Source organism: Oncorhynchus tshawytscha, linkage group LG02, assembly GCF_018296145.1.
Source record: "Oncorhynchus tshawytscha isolate Ot180627B linkage group LG02, Otsh_v2.0, whole genome shotgun sequence".
Taxonomy (NCBI): Eukaryota; Metazoa; Chordata; class Actinopteri; order Salmoniformes; family Salmonidae; genus Oncorhynchus; species Oncorhynchus tshawytscha.
The window spans coordinates 48,122,025-48,144,749 of NC_056430.1; the positions used below are offsets into that span (position 1 = coordinate 48,122,025).

Sequence of the window (22,725 nt, forward strand, 5' to 3'; positions counted from 1 at the left end):
AGCTCCACCCCTAAATGCCTTGCGTTACATCCAATCTGTTCAATGATTGGTTGAATAGTCCGTCTGTGAAACATCGAATCTGACGCTACAAAAAAAAGTGTTTTGTTAGTTACGGTGTCATACCTCAAGTTATTACTTTTCCACCACACGTTTTTTTTTAAAGTAACTTTTACTGTTGTTTTCGGTAGCTTAATGGTTTACGGTCTTTGTCCATGACCAGTTTGAGTTGTTGTCCTGATTCTTTCTTTCAGGCGTAGAAGAAATGCGCATTTTTCGTCTATTTTCTTCCTTTGCACCCGGGAATTATCCAAAATGAACGACCACGATACGATTAGGCATCCTGATTGCTCAAATGATGTCTTGGTTCACTTTGCAGAATCTCTGCACATATTTACAGGATTATTGACAGTGGCCACTGTATGTGGGTTTTTTTCAGGAATCATAGCTGCAGCCGTTCTGTATGTCTTTTGCCTGAAGCCTATGCTTCTAACTCGACAAGTAAGTTTGTAATGGTGTTTATTATAGGTTTGTGTTAGTTAGTGTTATAACTCGTTGTTTGGAAAACAGCTTAGCCACCTGCATGACCTCATTGGCAATAATAACAGCAATAATCAATAACTCTGCAGTCATCAGCTCACTATTTGGCAAGCGTCAGGATACCATTAACACGATTTACAACTGTTTAATAACTGAGGTGTATAGTCCTTTTGAATAAACCCAATTCAAAATGATACTGTCTTCCATTCCTTTCCACCAGGGCTATGATGCCAGAAGACTGTTTGAGGGAGACGACCAGGATAGGGAGAACAACCACAGTGACTGTGTCAGCAACAGCAAGAAGGGTGTCCAAAGTGCCACTACCAATGAAAAAGTAAATATATTGTATTTTAGTTATAGATATAGAATATTGGAGCACCATAAAAGTGCCTTAGTGTGATAGATATATTGCAAGGTAGGTACACTCTTCAGCTGTTCCCAAGTATAACCCCTTTTGGTTCCAGTTCAAACTATTTTGGGTTCCATGTAGAACCCTCTGGGAAAACGGTTCTACCTGGAACCAAAAAAGGGTTATCCTATGGGGGACAGCCAAAGAACTCTTTTAGGTTCTAGATAACAACTTTTTTCTAAGTGTACAGTATGTGTAAAGAAAAGCTGATTTGGCTTTCATTAACATTCACCTGACTTCATTAACATTTTCCCTAACAATTCACTTTGTTTATTCCTTTACCAGGAAAAGAAGCAGCCACCCGTGAACAGTGATGTGGCTGCTTTTGCATCACGGGCAAAGGTGGTGTACCCCATCAACCAGAAATACAGAGTAAGATCATCTATCTGTTTATATTACAGCCTTCATACCACATGTAACCAAATCCGTCCAAATTGGAACACTAATTGCAATGTAACTTTGCCTTTATTCTGATAGTTCAGCACAAAAACATATTTAGATTTGTTCTGTACCCTTTAATAAAAGCAGTCTATGGCTGAACTACCCCTTTAAAGATCTAATCTGCATTAGGCGTAACAGTGCCACTGTTCAGCACCAAAGACTTTGTTATTGTGTTTGTTTTGTTGATGAAACGGAGGTGAGGAGCATCCAGGAGTGTGGTAAAAAAAAAATGTCCACTACATATTCTGCTGAAACATCTGGCAAACTTTGACTTTGAGGTGAACTGGCCCTTTAACGTCACATCCCAACGTCAGCCCTTAGCGGATGGAGCCTCCAACCCCTCACTGCACGAGCACTCCAAGCTGCCTGTCCTCCCCAATGGAGAGTCCTCGTCGGGCTGTAGCGGGGATTCACTGAGCCAGGACCAGGACAACGACGACAGCAGCCAGTTCATCTCCTCCTCACTGGTCCCCAAGAGTCTGCAGAATGAGAGCTTCACCAGGGTGGCCCTCTACCCCCACACGCTCTCTCAAACAGGGTGAGATGATGAGGAACAGATATTTCAGTTCATTAAAGTGCTTGCTTCACCATGGAACACTACTATTATTTGTCTGTGTATGAGGATGTCATATTGCTGAGTCTCCCTTTACTGTTCTGTACTGTAGATGCAAGCTGTGTCTCTAATGTAATTCTGTTACCACTGTAGTTTTGAGGGCAGGATCAGCCTGTATTGTCTGGCTCTGCAGGACGTGCAGATACACTGTTCACAGGTCCTGGAAGAGAAATGTGTGGTGGGTGACCTCTTTCTTTCACCACACAGTAGCAAACAATTGGGTAGCACATTCCGTGAGCCAATTAATGCATTATGAATGCACTTATATGGCCTATTATCTCCTCATATTGCATTATCAAGACGTTCTATACTGTATGTTTGTTTTTAAGAACATTTCCATTGATAATATGACAACCGTACTAGTTTGCTTAAATGTTGTGTAACATATTGGTGGGTCCAAATCTCATGAAGATATCTCCCTTACCTCTCTCATTTCCTTGTTGTAGCTCTTTCTCCAAATTCTCAGAATTATACTCAGCGGTCGTTTTCCCAAGGATAAAAAGGATTCAGCTTTTTTCACCAGTGTTCTTCTCCTGCAAGAAAAGGTACAATCTTAATCCAAATCCTAGCATGAGATGTGCATGCGTAACATGATTTCCCACAAACCTGCTTTTAAATTCTCAAGTAAGGATTCTGATCTTTATTGATTTTCTCATCTCTTTGTAGGAACTGGGTTTATTAAAGAAAGAACTGTCAGCCAGCCTGTTTTCCTGTGAGAGAAACAAAGATCTAAGTTCAGATCCTTGTACCCTGGAGGAGATTGAAAGAATTCAGAAAGATCTACTGGAGCACGAGCTTCAAATGGTACGCGCTTCAAATGGTACGCGATTCAAATTGTACGTGCTTCAAATGGTACGCGCTTCAAATGGTACGCGATTCAAATTGTACGTGCTTCAAATGGTACGCACTTCAAATGGTACGCGCTTCAAATGGTACGCGCTTCAAATGGTAACCAAGTCGACTAGATCAAAAAGCACGACCAAACCTTTGAACCACATAGTGTGTAATTCACATTATACAAATTGAACCGCCAACATTGAACCATATTGTCTGCTCTAGCAAAGTAACATGATTTCACCGACAATGCAATTGCCAGTTTGATGGAAAAAATCTTAGACGTTTATGGGGAAACGTTTTCATTAAAAACTTGGATGTTTGTGGACAAACTTGAAGTATGTCTATCTCCACAGACCAAGGGCTTTAGCAAGCAGGTGGAGGCCTTCTGCCAAAGCGTCCTGGGCAGGTCCAGTGTTCTCCCCAGAGATGAGGCCCAGGATGTCATCCACACCCTTATCCAATGTCTCCTATTGGTCGAAAACCAGCTAACTGAGACTCAGGCGGCAGACATGAAGGTGAGATATAAGAACAAGAAACATTTAAGGATACAGGACAAAGAAGTTATTTTTTACATACAAGTAAGGCTTTTTCAGAACTTCTCCATTTGCACCCAAAGCTTTGTACCTTTAATGAGGTTCCATGCATGGCCGCTGTTCTACATGGATGCATTACACGTAAAAAATTTTTTTTTTTTTTACTTACAACATAGAAAAGACATAAAAATGGAACACATAAAAAAATTATAGGAAGGAATTGTCATACTTCTTACACCTATCTAATCTTCATGGCCGATAGGGTCTATTTATTGATGAGGGCCTGCAACCATCTCTCTCTTTCCCCTGGCTCTCTCCCAGAGGACCCAGGAGAAGCTGCTGTGGTGGGAGGAGCTGAGGGGTGTGCTGCAGGCCAAGCCAGCCCTGCTCCAGCAGGAGGTGTCCCTCAGACAGGACCTGGTGGCCCGAGGCCTGGAGCAGCTGACCAGTGACGGCCACCTCACATTCGCCACCATGGAGAAGACCCTGGGCGAGCTGCAGATTGCCCTGACCGAGGGGCTGCAGCACTGCAGCGAAGGTGAGTCATGTTGCAGACAAACATGCATGCATGCACGAGCATGGACATACACAGACGCATGCACACACACACACATGCACATACGCACACACACACACACCACCTACATTCTTAGATCATCTATAAGTAGTGTTCCCCTATATTCATAAATCGTTGCCGCCACTCAATAAAAAAAAGTGAATTACTTTTTGGGATGGTGAAACTTTTTCAGTATACACTTAATTCTTACGGCTATGGGTTTCGCTAGCGGCACCCCTCGACAACATTCCGCTGAAAAGGCAGCGCGCGAAATTCAAAAATATTTTTTTGAAATATGTAAACTTTCACACATTAACAAGTGCAATACACCAAATGAAAGATAAACTTCTTGTTAATCTACCCATAGTGTCCGATTTCAAAAAGGCTTTACAGCCAAGTCAGAGCCAAGTTGCAAAAACACACAGCCATTTTTCCAGCCAAAGAGAGGAGTCACAAAAAGCAGAAATAAAGATAAAATTAATCACTAAACTTTGATGATCTTCATCAGATGACACTTGTAGGACATCATGTTACACAATACATGTATGTTTTGTTCGATAAAGTGCATATTTATATCAAAAAATCTCGGTTTACATTGGCGCATTACGTTCAGTAATGTTTTGCTTCCCAAACATCCAGTGATTTTGCAGAGAGCCACATCAATTTCCAGAAATACTCATAATAAACATTGATAAAAAGATAGAAGTGTTATTCACAGAATTAAAGATAAAATTCTCCTTAATGCAACCGCTGTGTCAGATTTCAAAAAAACTTTACGGAAAAAGCACACCATGCAATAATCTGAGTACGGCGTTCAGAGACCAAACCAGCCAAAGAAATATCCGCCATGTTGTGGAGTCAACATTAGTCAGAAATAGCATTATAAATATTCACTTACCTTTGATGATCTTCATCAGAATGCACTCCCAGGAATCCCAGTTCCACAATAAATGTTTGATTTGTTCAATAAAGTTAATAATTTATGTCCAAATTCCTTCTTGTTGTTAGCGCGTTCAGCCCAGTAATCCATCTTCATGAGGCGTGAGCACTAGGTCCAGACGAAAAGTCAAACATTTCTGTTACAGTCCGTAGAAACATGTCAAACGATGTATAGAATCAATCTTTATGTTTTTAACATAAATATTCAATAATGTTCCAACCGGAGAATTCCTTTGTCTGTAGAAAAGCAATGGAACGCGAGCTACATCTCAAGTGAACGAGCGTCACGAGCTTGTGGCACTCTGCCAGACCACTGACTCAAAGAGCCCTTATGAGCCCCTCCTTTACAGTAAAAGCATCAAACAAGTTTCTAAAGACTGTTGACATCTAGTGGAAGCCTTAGGAAGTGCAATTTGACCCACCTCAGATTTCCCACTTCCTGGTTGGATTTTTCTCAGGTTTTCGCCTGCCATATGAGTTCTGTTATACTCACAGACATCATTAAAACAGTTTTAGAAACTTCAGAGTTTATCCAAATCTACTAATAATATGCATATACTAGCAACTGGGACTGAGTAGCAGGCAGTTTACTCTGGGCACGCTTTTCATCCAAACGTGAAAGTGCTGCCCCCTATCCCAAACAGGTTAAATTACTAAAACCAGATATAAAGTATGTAGGAAAGATAACGGAGTTATATATTTTTTAAATAAGATCATCTTTGAGAACTAACAACCACCAAAATAAAAACTAGACAGTCAGAGAGAATCTAAAATTCCAAATATGTCATGGAATGGGGCCCCCATTGATTTTGTTATAATGTTTGAGTCACCCAAATAGCATAAGAACACGACATAAGCCATTGTAAAAAATAAAATAAAATAAAACTTTATTTGTCACGTGCACCGAATACAACAGGTGTAGAGCTAACAGTGAAATGCTTACTTACAGGCTCTAACCAACAGTGCAAAAAAGGTATTAGGTGAACAATAGGTAAGTAAAGAAATAAAAACAACAGTAAAAAAGACAGTGAAAAAACAGTAGCAAGGCTATATACAGGCACCGGTTAGTCGGGCTGATTGAGGTAGTATGTACATGTAGATATGGTTAAAGTGACTATGCATATATGATAAACAGAGATTAGCAGCAGCGTAAAAGAGGGGTTGGCGGGTGGTGGGTGGCGGGACACAATACCGATAGCCCGGTTAGCCAATGTGCGGGGGCACTGGTTGGTCCGACCAATTGAGCTAGTATGTACATGAATGTATAGTTAAAGTGACTATGCATATATGATAGTGGCCTCCAACTGCTCTTAAACGCTAGTAAAACCAAATGCATGCTTTTCAACCGTTCGCTGCCTGCACCCGCATGCCTGACCAGCATCACCACCCTGGATGGTTCCGACCTTGAATATGTGGACATCTATAAGTACCTAGGTGTCTGGCTAGACTGTAAACTCTCCTTCCAGACTCATATCAAACATCTCCAATCGAAAATCAAATCAAGAGTCAGCTTTCTATTCTGCAACAAAGCCTCCTTCACTCATGCCGCCAAACTTACCCTAGTAAAACTGACTACCTACCGATCCTCGACTTCGGCGATGTCATCTACAAAATTGCTTCCAACACTCTACTCAGCAAACTGGATGCAGTTTATCACAGTGCCATCCGTTTTGTCACTAAAGCACCTTATACCACCCACCACTGTGACTTGTATGCTCTAGTCGGCTGGCCCTCGCTACATATTCGTCGCCAGACCCACTGGCTCCAAGTCATCAACAAGTCCATGCTAGGTAAAGCTCCGCCATATCTCAGTTCACTGGTCACGATGGCAACACCCATCCGTAGCACGCGCTCCAGCAGGTGTATCTCACTGATCATCCCTAAAGCCAACACCTCATTTGGCCGCCTTTCGTTCCAGTTCTCTGCTGCCTGTGACTGGAACGAATTGCAAAAATCGCTGAAGTTGGAGACTTTTATCTCCCTCACCAACTTCAAACATCTGCTATCTGAGCAGCTAACCGATCGCTGCAGCTGTACATAGTCTATCGGTAAATAGCCCACCCATTTTTATCTACCTCATCCCCATACTGTTTTTATTTATTTACTTTTCTGCTCTTTTGCACACCAATATCTCTACCTGTACATGACCATCTGATCATTTATCACTCCAGTGTTAATCTGCAAAATTGTAATTATTCGCCTACCTCCTCATGCCTTTTGCACACAATGTATATAGACTCCCTTTTTTTCTACTGTGTTATTGACTTGTTAATTGTTTACTCCATGTGTAACTCTGTGTTGTCTGTTCACACTGCTATGCTTTATCTTGGCCAGGTCGCAGTTGCAAATGAGAACTTGTTCTCAACTAGCCTACCTGGTTAAATAAAGGTGAAATATTTTTTGTTTTTTAAAACAGAGTAGCAGCAGCATAAAATAGGGGTTGGGGGGGGCACACAATGCAAATATTCCGGGTAGCCATTTGATTACCTGTTCAGGAGTGGCTTGGAGGTAAAAACTGTTGAGAAGCCTTTTTGTCCTAGACTTGGCACTCCGGTACCGCTTGCCATGCGGTAGTAGAGAGAACAGTCTATGACTGGGGTGGCTGGGGTCTTTGACAATTTTTAGGGCCTTCCTCTGACACCACCTGGTGTAGAGGTCCTGGATGGCAGGCAGCTGCTGATGTACTGGGCCGTACGCACTACCCTCTGTAGTGCCTTGCGGTCGGAGGCTGAGCAGGCAGTGATGCAACCAGATGCTCTCGATGTTGCAGCTGTAGAACCTTTTGAGGATCTGAGGACCCATGCCAAATCTTTTTAGTTTCCTGAGGGGGAATAGGCTTTGACTGTCTTGGTGTGTTGGACCATTCCAGTTTGTTGGTGATGTGAACAACAAGGAACTTGAAGCTCTCAACCTGCTCCACAGCATCCCTGTCGATAAAAATGGGGCGTGCTCAGTCCTCCTTTTCCTGTAGTCCACAATCATCTCCTTAGTCTAGGCTGTCTCGTCGTTGTCGGTGATCAGGCCTACCACTGTTGTGTCGTCTGCAAACTTAATGATGGTGGAGTCGTGCCTGGCCATGCAGTCGTGGGTGAACAGGGAGTACAGGAGGGGACTGAGCACACACCCCTGAGGGGCTCCAGTGTTGAGGATCAGCGTGGCAGATGTGTTGCTACCTACCCTCAGCACATTTTCTCTCAGCCCCATGGCATAATGTGTAGAATTGCAGGAAGTTTGCTTTAAAATAGCAAAATGTTGTCTCTGCGGCAAATACTAGAGCCTCTAACATTTTGTGTCAGAGACCACGTCATTGGCCTGACACACATTATTGCTGCCGCGTGCAAATAGCCAACCGCTGAAATGAAGAATCTGGTTTGTGTTCAAAAGTGACCTCTCTGAATTCAGTATCAGGTCAAATCATAGACATTAGGAGTTCGTTCTTAAATTGCCCCCGGTGTCTCAGAGTGCGCTCTGGGACATTCTTAAATGAAGATCATTCAGAGCGTTTCTCTTTTGGGGCGAAGAGAAGGGTTGATAAAATGCGTTTTGACCTTACCACGACAGTCAAGCTAACTGGCTAATGTTGCTTTCTAGCTACTTTCTAGCTACTTTCAGACACAAATGAGAGAACACCTCACTCTGACCATTTTACTAGCAGAGCTGGTTATACTGTTTTCATGTTATCTACTGGGTTAACCACTGTACTGGCAACAATTACATTGAATTTTTTACCCAATGTTTACTGACACAGGCCACTGGTGCTAGGTCTTTCATAAATTCATGAATTATTCCCCGCTCTGGCACTCTCAAACCAGAGTGCTCTGATACCGGAGTAGATTGCCAGGGTGAATTTACGAACCTAGATTAACATTCTATTTTTTGTGAAATGAGTACCCAGAGGGCACAATTTGGCACATGACGTCATAATGACGTCTTTGTAACCAGTTGTGCCCACTGGGAAGTTGTGTAATTATCTAGTACCCTGCTGAACTTCCCCCCTGAGGAATATGGTGGTAATGTTTCAGTATTATGTGGCCTAGTTCCTCATCTTAAATTAACTGGCTTCTTAAAATGTTCAGTGCCCTTTCTCCATTACCAAAAAAGAGTAAATTAAGCAAATTAATATTGATTATTCTTTGAGTGCACTGTTATAACCAATGCGAACCACACTGTGGTGACAATAAAATATAATTGTATAGTTATACCATTTTGATTAGAGGTCGACCAATTATGATTTTTCAACGCCGGTACCGGTTACCGAAGGACCAAAAAAGCTGATACCGATTAATCGGCCGATTTAAAAAATATGTATTTGTAAGAATGACAATTACAACAATACTGAATGAACACTTATTTTAACTTAATATAATACATCAATGAAATCAATTTAGCCTCAAATAAATAATGAAACATGTTCAATTTGGTTTAAATAATGCAAAAACAAAGTGTTGGAGAAGAAAGTAAAAGTGCAATATGTGCCATGTAAGAAAGCTAACGTTTAAGTTCCTTGCTCAGAACATGAGAACATATGAAAGCTGGTGGTTCCTTTTAACATGAGTCTTCAATATTCCCAGGTAAGAAGTTTTAGGTTGTAGTTATTATAGGAATTATAGGACTATTTCCTTCTATACCATTTGTATTTCATTAACCTTTGACTATTGGATGTTCTTATAGGCACTTTAGTATTGCCAGTGTAACAGTATAGCTTCCGTCCCTCTCCTCGCTCCTCCCTGGGCTCGAACCAGGAACACAACGACAACAGCCACCCTCGAAGCAGCGTTACCCATGCAGAGCAAGGGAAACAACCACCTTAAGGTGACGTTTGAAACGCTACTAGCGCACGCTAACTAGTCAGCCATTTCACATCGGTTACACCAGCCTCAGTCAGATTATACGCAAAGCAGGACACGCTAGATAATATCATCAACCACGTGTAGTTAACTAGTGATTATGATTGATTGATTGTTTTTTATAAGATAAGTTTAATGCTAGCTAGCAACTTACCTTGGCTTACTGCATTCGTGTAACAGGCAGTCAGTCTCCTTGTGGAGTGCAACGGTCGTTATTGCGTTGGACTAGTTAACTGTAAGGCTGCAAGATTGGATCCCCCAAGATGACAAGGTGAAAATCTGTCGTTCTGCCCCGGAACGAGGCAGTTAACCCACCGTTCCTAGGCCGTCATTAAAATAAGAATGTGTTCTTAACTGACTTGCCTAGTTAAATAAAGATTAAATAAAGGTGTAAAAAAAAAAGGTCAAAATCGGTGTCCAAAAAGCCCGATTTCCGATTGTCATGAAAACTTGAAATCAGCCCTAATTAATCGGCCATTCCGATTAATCGGTCGATCTCTAATTTTGATATAAGTACATTTTGTAGTAATGTAGTTTAATACTCAACTCTAAATGATAAATGCGGAATGCGGCATGACACACAGAAGAATTAAGTGAATTGTGTTAAAAGAAAACTGGTCAAATTCTGTGCCAAATCAGCAACTTATTGTAGTAACATTGTAATTTACATATAATGATGTCAATAAATCAAAACCACATGTAATTACATTTTTTTATACAGAATGCAGGATAAAGACCAAGGAGATTGTGTATGAAAAGTGCAAGAAGATCGACTCCAAGAAAAATAAACTCCTGAGGACTCACGCAAAGGAGAGAAGCCATGTACTGGATTCTGCACAGACGCACAGCGATCTACAGGAATTTGTGAAGGTCAGTATCTCTCTTTTAGTAGGCTCATTCGTTCCCTGTCGTGTGTCCAGTGCCATAACAATAGTAGTAGTAGCGGTACTGCAAAACTACTTCTCTATTCACTCACTTCACTATAAATTCGAATTTGGATAAGTACAAACTCTGTGTATTATGGTTTTCCAGTCCCATTACATTACATTGTTAATTGCTCCTTATACTGTAACTGTATGCTCCGGTTTAGCAGTTCAATTCTCTTCTCCAGGTGTATCAGGAGCTGCTTCTGAAGCAGAGGAAGCAGAGCAGTGACTTGGAGCTGCAGCAGGATGGGAGAGTGGCAGAGGCAGTGTGTGATCTTTGGAGGGTAGGTCGTAATTATGGCATTTCACCAAAGTCTGTGCAGTGCTAATTCAACTTATTTTCGAATAGAAAATAACCCATGCTTTTGTGTCTCCAGAGGCATCATACCACCTGGTCCAAGAAGCTGGGAGAGCTGGCCAAAGACATCTTCCTATCTGCTCTCCCTGCTCAGCCCCAGTTGTCCACAAACCAAGGCCAGGGGCTATGGCTGGATCTAGATGGTGAACTGGTTGCTCTGCTGCAGCAGGCAGAGTCCAATACCAAACGGCAACTGGAGGGTGTACAGGCTCAATTGGAGCGAGATGGACAGGTACTGTATTAGAGGTTGACCGATTATGATTTTTCAACGCCGATACCGATTATTGGAGGACCAAAAAAAGCCGGTATCGATTAATCGGCCGATTTTTATTTATTTGTAATAAGACAATTACAACAATACTGAATGAACACTTATTTTAACTTAATATAATACATCAATAAAATCAATTTAGCCTCAAATATATAACGAAACAGGTTCAATTTGGTTTAAATAATTCAAAAACAAAGTGTTGGAGAAGAAAGTAAAAGTGCAATATGTGCCATATAAGAAAGCTAACGTTTAAGTTCCTTGCTCAGAACATGAGAACATATGAAAGCTGGTGGTTCCTTTTAACATGAGTCTTCAATATTCCCAGGTAAGAAGTTTTAGGTTGTAGTTATTATAGGAATTATAGGACTATTTTCTCTATACCATTTGTATTTAATATACCTTTGACTATTGGATGTTCTTATAGGCACTTTAGTATTGCCAGTGTAACAGTATAGCTTCCGTCCCTCTCCTCACCCCTACCTGGGCTCGAACCAGGAACACATCGACAATAGCCACCCTCGAAGCAGCGTTACCCATGCAGAGCAAGGGGAATAACTACTCCAAGTCTCAGATCGAGTGACGTTTGAAACACTATTAGCGCACACCCCGCTAACTAGCTAGCCATTTCACATCGGTTACACCAGCCTAATCTCGGGTGTTGATGGGCTTGAAGTCATAAACAGTGCAATGCTTGACGCACAGCAAAGAGCTGCTGGCTAAAAACATTGCACAACCTTCAATGTTATGTCATAAAGTTTTCAAACTGTTGCAACAGCCTATGAACAGTAGGTTAACTGCCTGTTCAGGGGCATTGGGGGCAGAAACACCGCATCGATTGTATGCAACGCAGGACACGCTAGATAAACTAGGAATATCATCAACCATGTGTAGTTAACTAGTGATTAGGATTGATTGATTGTTTTTTATAAGATAAATTTAATGCTAGCTAGCAACTTACTTTGGCTTACTGCATTCGTGTAACAGGCAGGCTCCTCGTGGAGTGCAATGAGAGGCAGGTGGTTAGAGCATTGGACTAGTTACCTGTAAGGTTGCAAGATTGAATCCCGGAGCTGACAAGGTAAAAATATGTCGTTCTGCCCCTGAACAAGGCAGTTAAACCCACCGTTCCTAGGCCATCATTGAAAATAAGAATTTGTTCTTAACTGACTTGCCTAGTTAAATAAAGATTAAATAAAGGTGTAAAAAAAAAAAAAGTTTAAAAATCAGCCAAATCGGTATCCAAAAAAAACGATTTCCAAATGTTATGAAAACTTGATATCGGCCCTAGTTTATCGGCCATTCCGATTAATCGGTCGACCTCTATACTGTATACATGCTGCCTGACCCAAAATTGTAATGAATAGAGCTGACTCGATTCCCTATTCTACATGACAGACATCATATCTGTTCTACTCAATGCATCTTTATCTGGACCTTCTGTAACGTTGCACTCTTCTGGATAAGCGCCAGGTTACACTCCTGGGTCATATTCGTTAGGCACTAAATGGAAGAAAACTTTAGGAAATGTGGAGGTAGTACTACTAGATCTGGTCCAGTTACAACCGATTGTTTTTGCTTTCCGTTTTGAAATGTTTTGCTAATGACTACGCCCATTTTTAATACTGTATGTTTGTCCTGCTCTAGGTATGGTGTGAGGAAGCGGCCCTGGTGCTGGCCTGCCTCAGACACCTAGGTGAACAGCAGCTGAAGATCCTTAGAGGCATGGTGGTCAGACAGAGCTACATGCTTAACAGGTGAAGCAGGGGGACCTCTGGCAGGTGGAAATACATTTTAAAAATACAGTATTTCATATATGATCTGAAATCTATTTGATTTTCAATCGTAAACATTTTATACACTCTAGCACATCTGACAAGCAAAAGCATGGTTTAAAGTGGCACAGTGGTTATCATGCCTGATACTGTAAAAATAGGATGTGCAGGCTTTTGTTCCAGCCCAGAACTAACACATTTGACTCAACCAACGACCAATCCCTATTCTATCCCAGCCATGTGGGGATGTTGATTGAGAAGAAACAGCACCTCCTGCTGGTGGCGGTGCAGAGGCACTTTGTGGCCAGACACTTCTGTCTGAGGGTCTTGAAGGAGATGAGGTTGTCCAAGCTCAAGGTGCTGTCTCAGAGTGACTTCAGGGCCCTGCTGGCTCTAGAGGACCACACCCAGACCACAGTCAGACCAACGCTCCCCAAAGCCCAGCAGCAGGTTCAGTCACACATTCACTAACATTACATTACATGTTATTATACAATCTACAAAGTGAGAAGATGAGGCTTGTTTTGACATTTGTTACAGCCCAGTAGAAACATGCCTGATTCAACTGATCAACTAATCACCAAACCCTTGATTAGTTGAATCAAGTGTTTGTGCAGAGCTAGAACAAAAAAAGTGCACACTTGTGATTCCCCCTAGAAATGAAGAGAAACTACTTTAAAGGCATACAGTATATAGAGACCCCTACCTGTCCTTCTTGCTCCATCTACAGCTCTTTTTTACACTATCAATATGTCACCTTGTCACTGTGGTCTGTCAATCACCTCCCTCTGTGTCTTGGACTGCCCACAGGAATCCAGTGCCAGTGTTGCCGAGAGGCACCTGGGCCCGGAGACACTGCTGATTGGCCACAGCTTCCAGCAGGAGTTCCTGTCAGAGCTAGAGACGGGAGCGGAGCTCCTGCAGGCCAACGCCCAGCAGCTGGTGGGCCACGCACTCAGCCAGAGCCTCTGGCAGAAGATGGACCAGGCCCCTCCCACTAGGCCCCAGCCTGACCACGGCAGGAAGGTAATGGAGCGACTGGCCTCATTCATAAACAACCTTTAGGCCTTTCCCCCTAAGACAGACATGGGTAAACTAGGGCTAATGTGATAATTTTAGATTATGACAAAAACCAAGTATAAATTATAGTGGATCTATGCCAGTGGAGGCGGCTGAGGGGAGGACGGCTCATAGTAAAGTCTGGAACGGAGTCAATGGAATGGTGTCAACCACATGAAAACCACGTTTGATACCATTCCATCGACTCTATTCCAGCCACTATTATGAGCCATCCTCCCCTCACCAGCATCCACTGACCTAGGCCTATGTATTATTTTTAAATAGCCCCCACCCCTCCTTTTTTATCTATTTTCTATCTATTCGAATTGTTATTTATTTGGGTATGGTAGAGCCAGTTGACGGAGGTAGCGTCAGAGAGTGTGTACGTGACCCGGGATTCCCTCAGTGCTCTGGTCACCAGCTACTACTCTCAGATCCAGGACATCACCAAGGGCCTTCAGCAGCAACACCCTAACAAGGCCAGAGGTGAGATGAACAGGTGGTGATTTTGGTCCGTTAGTGCTAATTCTATAGTAAAACTACAGATACTATGAATGTGTGAGGTACCTTACAATCTGTTCACTGAAAAACTACACTAGAAAGTATTTTGGTTACTGGCAGAATCGTGGGCTGTTTATGTGCAATGTTGCAATTGATTGGTGTATTGTTTTTTTGCAGGGAGCTGTACGCTATCTCAAACCTTCACATAATCTTTAATTGATTGAATTAGGGGCCAAAGTTAGTACTACAACTATCACTGTGGTGTTGTGTCTGTCCCCTCCCCAGAGGAGTGTGAACGACGAGAAAGCAGCTCTCAGATGAACAAAGACATGCTAAAGGAGCTGGCCAACTGGGGGAGGAAGCCCATGTCCACCGAGTTTCATCAGAGGTTCTGTTTACTTTCTCTACTAACTAATTGACTGTTATTTATACTATACATTTGATTCCCTGTCGTTCTCTCCTATGACTTGGCATGGCAACTAATGAACACGGCATAAAGTTGTCTAAAGCAAATTATCTATGTACAAACCTGGGTTCAAATTGAGCGTTTGATTGAGCCTGCCTGGAGTGTCAGATGGATGGGTTTTGCACTTTTCTGACTATTTCATTGGTTCTTTTGAGCCAGGCAGGCTCAATCAAGTGCAGCTGAAGTATGAAAGAAAACAAATACTATATGAACCCATGTCTAATATTGTAACGGTATTATACAGAGAAGAGCTCACTCTTTTTCATTGTACACTACCCACCATGCTAATAGGGTTGAACTGCAGAAGAAGAGGATGTTGGAACAGTATGACTTGGAGCAGGAGGTCGCATGTGAAACTCTGAGGAGAAGGAAGTTAGCCCAGGAACAAACCATGGAGCGAATCAAAGGACAGTTACAGGTAACAGCCACCTTGTAAATGCTAATTCACAATGGTTCATCAGGGTAGGGTAGCAGGGTAGCCTAGTGGTTAGAGTGTTGGACTAGTAACTGGAAGGTTGCAAGTTCAAATCCCTGAGCTGACAAGGTACAAACCTGTTGTTCTGCCCCTGAACAGGCAGTTAACCTACTGTTCATAGGCTGTTGTTGAAAATAAGAATTTGTTCTTAGCTGGCTTGCCTAGTAAAATAAAATTATCATGTTGATGTGAAAGCAGAGAATAGTTTAGTGTTAACTTCCATGAATCCGTGGGAGAGTTGGCAAACATTTCTTCAGTCTTATGTGTAAATATCACTACATAGTTTGTTCAGCTAATATAAGTAAATTCATGGATAATGCCTGTTGTTCATGATTTATATATTAAAGATTGTTTTAATAAATATTTTATGAAATAAAAAATACATTTGTATTAATTTTGTATATTGTATTTCTGTGTTTGCTCCATCAGGAGGCAGAAGAGGCCTTCATAGCTAAACTATCTGCCTTAGCTCGGATCCCATTACCCGACAAAGAGCTCAACACTGAGGATGACATCATAGGTAAGGATTTTCAAGGGCTGTATCTGAAATGGCACACTAGCAGTATTAGTAGTAATAGTACTAGTGACTAGAGGTCGACCGATTATTATTTTTCAACGATTATTATAAATTGTCCGATTCTTTTTATTTCTTTGTAATAATGACAATTACAACAATACTGAATGAACACTTATTTTAACTTAATATAATACATCAATAAAGTCAATTTAGCCTCAAATAAATAATGAAACATGTTCAATTTGGTTTAAATAATACAAAAACAAAGTGTTGGAGAAGAAAGTAAAAGTGCAATATGTGCCATGTAAGAAAGCTAAAGTTTAAGTTCGTGGCTCAGAACACGAGAACATATGAAAGCTGGTGGTTCCTTTTAACAGGAGTCTTCAATATTCCCAGGTAAGAAGTTTTAGGTTGTAGTTATTATAGGACTATTTCTCTCTATACCATTTGTATTTCATTAACCTTTGACTATTGGATGTTCTTATAGGCACTTTAGTATTGCCAGTGTAACAGTATAGCTTCCGTCACTCTCCTCGCTCCTCCCTGGGCTCGAACCAGGAACACAACGACAACAGCCACCCTCGAAGCAGCGTTACCCATCACTCCACAAATGCCACAGCCCTTGCAGAGCAAGGGGAACAACCACTCCAAGTCTCAGAGCGAGTGACGTTTGAAACGCTATTAATGCGCACCCCGCTAACTAGCTAGCCATTTCACATCGGTTACATGTGCCTAATCTCGGGAGTTGATAGGCTTGAAGTCATAAACAGCTGCTGGCAAAAGCACGAAAGTGCTGTTTGAATGAATGCTTACGAGCCTGCTGGTGCCTACCACCGCTCAGTCAGACTGCTGTATCAAATCATAGACTTAGTTATAACATGATAACATGTTGAATCCAGAAACTATGGTAGAATCCGGAAACTATCATCTCGAAAACAAGACGTTTATTCTTTCAGTGAAATTTTCAGTGAAATACGGAACCGTTCCGTATTTTATCTAACGGGTGGCATCCATAAGTCTAAATATTCCTGTTACATTGCACAAACTTCAATGTTATGTCATAATTACGTAAAATTCTGGCAAATTAGGCGGCCCAAACTGTTGCATATACACTAACTCTGCGTGCAATGAACACAAGAGAAGTAACACAATTTCACCTGGTTAATATTGCCTGCTAACCTGGATTTCTTTTAGCTAAATATGCAGTTTTTTAAAATATATACTTTTGTGTATTGATTTTAAGAAAGGCATTGATGTTTATGGTTAGGTACACATTGGAGCAACGATACACACCGCATCGATTATATGCAACGCAGGACATGCTAGATAAACTAGTAATATCATCAACCATGTGTAGTTAACTAGTGATTATGATTGATTGATTGTTTTTTATAAGATAAGTTTAATGCTAGCTAGCAACTTACTTTGGCTTACTGCATTCGCATAACAGGCAGTCTCCTCGTGGAGTGCAATGAGAGGCAGGTGGTTAGAGCGTTGGACTAGTTAACTGTAAGGCTGCAAGATTGAATCCCCCGTGCTGACAAGGTAAAAATCTGTCGTTCTGCCTCTGAACGAGGCAGTTAACCCACCGTTCCTAGGCAGTCATTGAAAATAAGAATGTGTTCTTAACTGACTTGCCTAGTTAAATAAAGATTAAATAAAGGTGTAAAAAAAAAAATTATGTCCAAAAATACAGATTTACGATTGTTATGAAAACTTGAAATCGGCCCTAATTAATCGGCCATTCCGATTAATCGGTCGACCTCTACTAGTGAACAGGGCTTTGAAATGACACCCTTTTCCCAGTATAATGCATTCCTTTTGACCAGAGCCAAAGTAGTGCAGTAGTACCATTTCGGACGCATACTTGGTATACAGCCCATTATATTTGCTACTGAAAATAGAAGCTATCACACAGTTTTCTTGTTTATTTTATGATTATGAATATCCTACCATAGTTTTCAAATAAGAGTGTTTGTGAACATGAATTGCATCATCAATGTCACATTTTTACAGGGGAGGAGGAGAGTCCAACATTGAATCCAACATTGTGGAAGAGGCGAGAGAGGCGGGAGCATGAAACTCTGCTCACCAATCCAACACTTTTATTTTCATGACAGGGAGTGTGCAACTTTAGGATTAGGGTAGACAATTGGAACACAACTATGTTTATTACACCTGACGGGGGGGGGTTGTACTGGGCATTTTTGGCTGTTTTCACATGTAATATAACCCTTTTAATCCTCTTTGTGTCCACTGAAAGCAGGCTAGTGATTGCTTTGCAACGCTTGCAGTCATCCACCGATTCCTTCCAAACCCCTCATTGTGGAATTGCGATTTCCAACTTGTTGTGTAAAGTCCATGTCAAATGGCCAATGATCACCGATTCGTTTTATCTATAATTTATCTTCATATGACAAGGATTGAAAAGGATTTGCCAGTTGATTGCAGCATGTCTAAGGCACGTTCACACAGATGAGCAGGGACCCTGGGCACCTTTCTTTGGTGTTTTTCAGAGGCAGTAGAAAGGGCTCTTTAGTGTCCTAAGTGTTCATAACTGTGACCTTAATTGCCTACTGTCTGTAAGCTGTTAGTGTCTTATCGAACGTTCCACAGGAAAATGTTAATGAATTGTTTATGGTTCATTGAACAAGCATGGGAAACAGTGTTTAAACCCTTTACAATGAAGATCTGTGAAGTTATTTGGATTTTTACGAACTATCTTTGAAAGACAGGGTCCTGATAAAGGGATGTTTCTTTTTTTGCTGAGTTTATATACTAGGTGGTGTCAGAGGAAGGCCCAAAAAATTGTCAAAGACTCCAGTCACCCAAGTCATAGACTGTTCTCTCTGCTACCGCACAGCAAGCGGTGCCAGAGCTTCAAGTCTAGATCCAAATGGTCACCCGGCCTACAGTACCTACATGTACAAATTACCTCGACTAAGCTGTACCCCTTGTGGTTAATTTATTTACTATCAAATGAGGAGAGACAAACTTATCACACAAGTCAGAGTTATCTCCCAGAGGCCCATCCTCACGTACATCTACAATAGTTAACAGAATACTCTATCAGAAACCCAGATTGTAGTCAATACCATATACCCAATGCTATTGAAATAACGAAGAAACCCTGCAAATAACCCAATTTATAATTGTTTGTCGTCGTAAAATCAGGCACATAATAACGACGCAATTCCCAGAAAATAGCCCTAATTAAAGGTCCAAGCATTACTCCGGCGATGATTCTTACATGCCAAATTAATAAATTAGCAGTCAGAGTTAAATCGACATTCATTGACTAGAAAACATAATTTGCGCTTTTGAATAAAACTAGATTATGTTTTCTCTTGCAACGTATTTCAATTACTTCACTACATCACATTAATCACGCAATGATACGTAGTTTGTTGGATACCCTAGGCTTTATGGAAAAAGGTTTATTCAATACATTCAGCAACTCCTCTCATACTGGGAAGAAAAAAATGAAACACATTTTCAGGCCTTAAGGGCAGTTTAATTTCAAATGTACCCAGACGAAGAAAATCCAATAAGCGTTTTATAGTTACATCGTTAGGGTAAGTTAACCAAAAGTGGACACACTACTGTCAGTTTCTAGAGCACAATTTCCCAGACTTTGTAGACAGTTTGTAACGGCTTTCTTCCTGGGAAGGAGAGGACCAAAGCGCAGCGTGAGAAGTGTCCATGGTTATTTAATGACAGCGACTCAACGCATGAAAACACTACAAAACTACAAATGTGGCAAAACCGAAACAGTCCTATCTGGTGCTGAGAACACAAAGACAGCAAACAATCACCCACCAACCCCAACACAAAACAAGCTACCTAAATATGGTTCCCAATCAGAGACAATGACTAACACCTGCCTCTGATTGAGAACCATATCAGGCCATACATAGAAACGGACAAACTAGACACACAACATAGAATGCCCACCCAGCTCACGTCCTGACCAACACTAAAATAAGGAAAACACACAAGAACTATGGTCAGAACGTGACACAGTTTAATAATGCTTAAACCTCATCTTTCTCAAATTATCCATTAAAGATACCAACTCAAAACCTACGTACATCTACGAATGGGTGGTTTAATTGCATCTAATTATATTCCCAGTATTACTTTTGTCACGAGGGACTAGGTGTGTGAGGAAGAATCAGGCGCAGAGAGCAGAGAGTTCCACAGGAAGAAGTGCACTTTAATCTGCCACAAAAGCAATGCCCACAACACAGGGCGCGGAAATATATGGAACAACCCAAAACACGGCACCAGGTCTAGACCACGAACACACCTAAATCTCTCACTCACTCTCTCTCTCTCTCACACACACACACACACACACACACACACACACACACACACACACACACACACACACACACACACACACACACACACACACACACACACACACACACACACACACACACACACACACACACACACACACACACACACACACACACACACACACACACACACACACACACACTCAAAACAAGGGCGGGTATACGCACTTTAAATAAGGAAGCCCATCAAGCACACACAAATAGACACAGGTGCAACTAATAAGACAAAACAAACAGAAAACGAAAAAAGGGATCGGTGGCGGCTAGTAGGCCGGTGACGACGACCGCAGAGCATCGCCCGAACAGGCAGGGGAGCCAACTTCGACGGAAGTCGTGACAACTTTATCAAATCTCTAGTAATCGATTATACACACATACAATTTAGCATATTTTCCTAAATTCACAGAATCCCTATAAAACGTAAGAAAATCTTAGGTACTCACGACAACCATTCCATTTGCTTTTTCAAGGACTCTCCACAGCTTCGACGCAGCTCTCCAAACTCCCAGCAGAACCAAAAAACAACTTTTGTTTCCCGGACAATGACCATGGGATCCTCAACGGTTCTCTAACCTCCCAGAGATCACGGCAAAATCAAGCCTCTCAGGAACTATAGACCTTCCGCTGCTTTCTAAAATATCATCTCGCTTTCAATTACCACCCTGTGATATTCTATGACAGGCAGTGAAGGAACATAACCCCAAGATAACGTTATATCAAAGTTTATTGTCCACATTTCAATAATCTGATTAAGCATATTTCTATATGTTAATATCCAAACGTCAGATGAAGACTAATTTCCATATTCACACAACTCCCATATCACAGTCACATAATGCTATTCTCAAAAATACCTCATCAATTAGTTGTTTATCAACAATATTTTAACCTGCAGGAATATTTTCTAATTTCTATCTCATGATTAGTTCCTAGGATAATGTAACTCATACATTTGCATCTTTCAATACTTCTAAAATGGGGTACAGGTTTAAAACAAGTACAGCTCCTCAGCTCTTTACTATCTTATACTATATCATAAATGGTCTCAACTAGTTCACATAGATTCCGGATGTTTTAAAAAGAAATGGCCAAAACTAGTTCACACAGATTCGAGATATTTAACACTAAATTACCAAATCCAGGGCATACCTAGCTAGCACATTTAAAATAATTGGAATTCACCACTTCTGAGCGTCACTTAGACAGTCACATAGACACTTTTCAGAATGAGGTCCTTCTTCCAATAGGGTTTAACCAGGTATTCACATTACATCCTTGTCGCCAAATATGGTGGTTCATTTCTTTACTATCAAATGAGGAGAGACAAACTTATCACACAAGTCAGAGTTATCTCCCAGAGGCCCATCCTCAGTAGAACACACACACAATAGTTAACAGAATACTCTATTCTGTTGAATAAAACAACCATTTGATGCAATAAAAGCATTATAACATTATCTTTCAATTTTGCCACCACACCCTGCACACAGACTCGGTACCGGTATCCCCTGTATATAGCCTCGTTATTGTTATGTAATCTTATTGTGTTACTTTTTAATTTTATTTTTTACTTTAGTGTATTTAGCAAATATTTTCTTAACTCTAGTTCTTGAACTGCTTTGTTGGTTAAGGGCTTGTAAGTAAGCATTTTACAGTAAGGTTGTATTCGGCGTATGTGACAAATAAAATTCTGTTTGATTTTATCTGTGGCCAATGACCTTGAGCCTTCTTGGATGGACACTTCTAATGTATTTATTAACTCAATTATTATTAATATATATATTTTTACATTGTTTGGAAACTGATGTGACACTTATTAATGACAAAATAACATGCAAAACCGATAAACAGGTGGAGCTCAAAACAGGCTCTGCCCCACCTGCCCTGAATGACAGGTCGCCACTGGAGGGGAAACCAATCCATAAAGTCAGATACTGTATCTACCCTATCTTTGATAATAGCAGAGCAACAACCAAATCAGGGCAATACCAGGAGTCAGATCGCTAACCCGTCTTTGACTCTTATTTACTATTGCTATATATTTACATCTTAACTGTCAATCGGACGGCTGCTGGTCTCCTGCCACTGCCAATAAGCAAGTTTCTCATAGAATGGATAGTAAAGTATCTATTCTATTATTTCCATATCACCTGTATCAAGGCATTATAATTACCTGAAGGAAATGGATGTGATCTGACAGGAAAGGGAATGATGCTTGCATAATTTCAGTAGCAGTTCATTTTATCCTTCATTTGCAGGCTGAGCAAGTAGACTATGCAGGGTTCATACAGACATTGGCAA

The 22,725-nt window shown here is 41.1% G+C and overlaps 1 protein-coding gene across 1 annotated transcript; it reads left to right on the forward strand.

The window, feature by feature from the left end:
• Positions 1-88: 88 nt before the first annotated feature.
• LOC112214299 (ellis-van Creveld syndrome protein) lies at positions 89-18,779 on the forward strand. The gene is made up of 20 exons (XM_042300300.1): positions 89-498; positions 758-871; positions 1,232-1,318; positions 1,702-1,925; positions 2,094-2,178; positions 2,447-2,545; positions 2,667-2,804; positions 3,191-3,352; positions 3,692-3,908; positions 10,434-10,582; positions 10,824-10,922; positions 11,016-11,228; positions 12,912-13,021; positions 13,276-13,489; positions 13,850-14,065; positions 14,449-14,584; positions 14,885-14,987; positions 15,357-15,483; positions 15,970-16,060; positions 18,074-18,779. Exons 1-20 carry the CDS (start codon positions 313-315, stop codon positions 18,172-18,174), a joined length of 2,871 nt encoding a protein of 956 aa, XP_042156234.1. The 5' UTR covers positions 89-312; the 3' UTR covers positions 18,175-18,779.
• The last annotated feature ends 3,946 nt before the right edge of the window (positions 18,780-22,725 follow it).

What these genes read in the sequence shown, in the direction of transcription:
- LOC112214299 (XM_042300300.1), top strand. Translation starts at nt 313, where the DNA reads ATGAACGACCACGATACGATTAGGCATCCTGATTGCTCAAATGATGTC. An exon ending in GTGCCACTACCAATGAAAAA is followed by an intron (nt 872 to 1,231) that starts GTAAATATATTG and finishes TTCCTTTACCAG; the next exon opens with GAAAAGAAGCAGCCACCCGT. An exon ending in ATCTACAGGAATTTGTGAAG is followed by an intron (nt 10,583 to 10,823) that starts GTCAGTATCTCT and finishes TCTCTTCTCCAG; the next exon opens with GTGTATCAGGAGCTGCTTCT.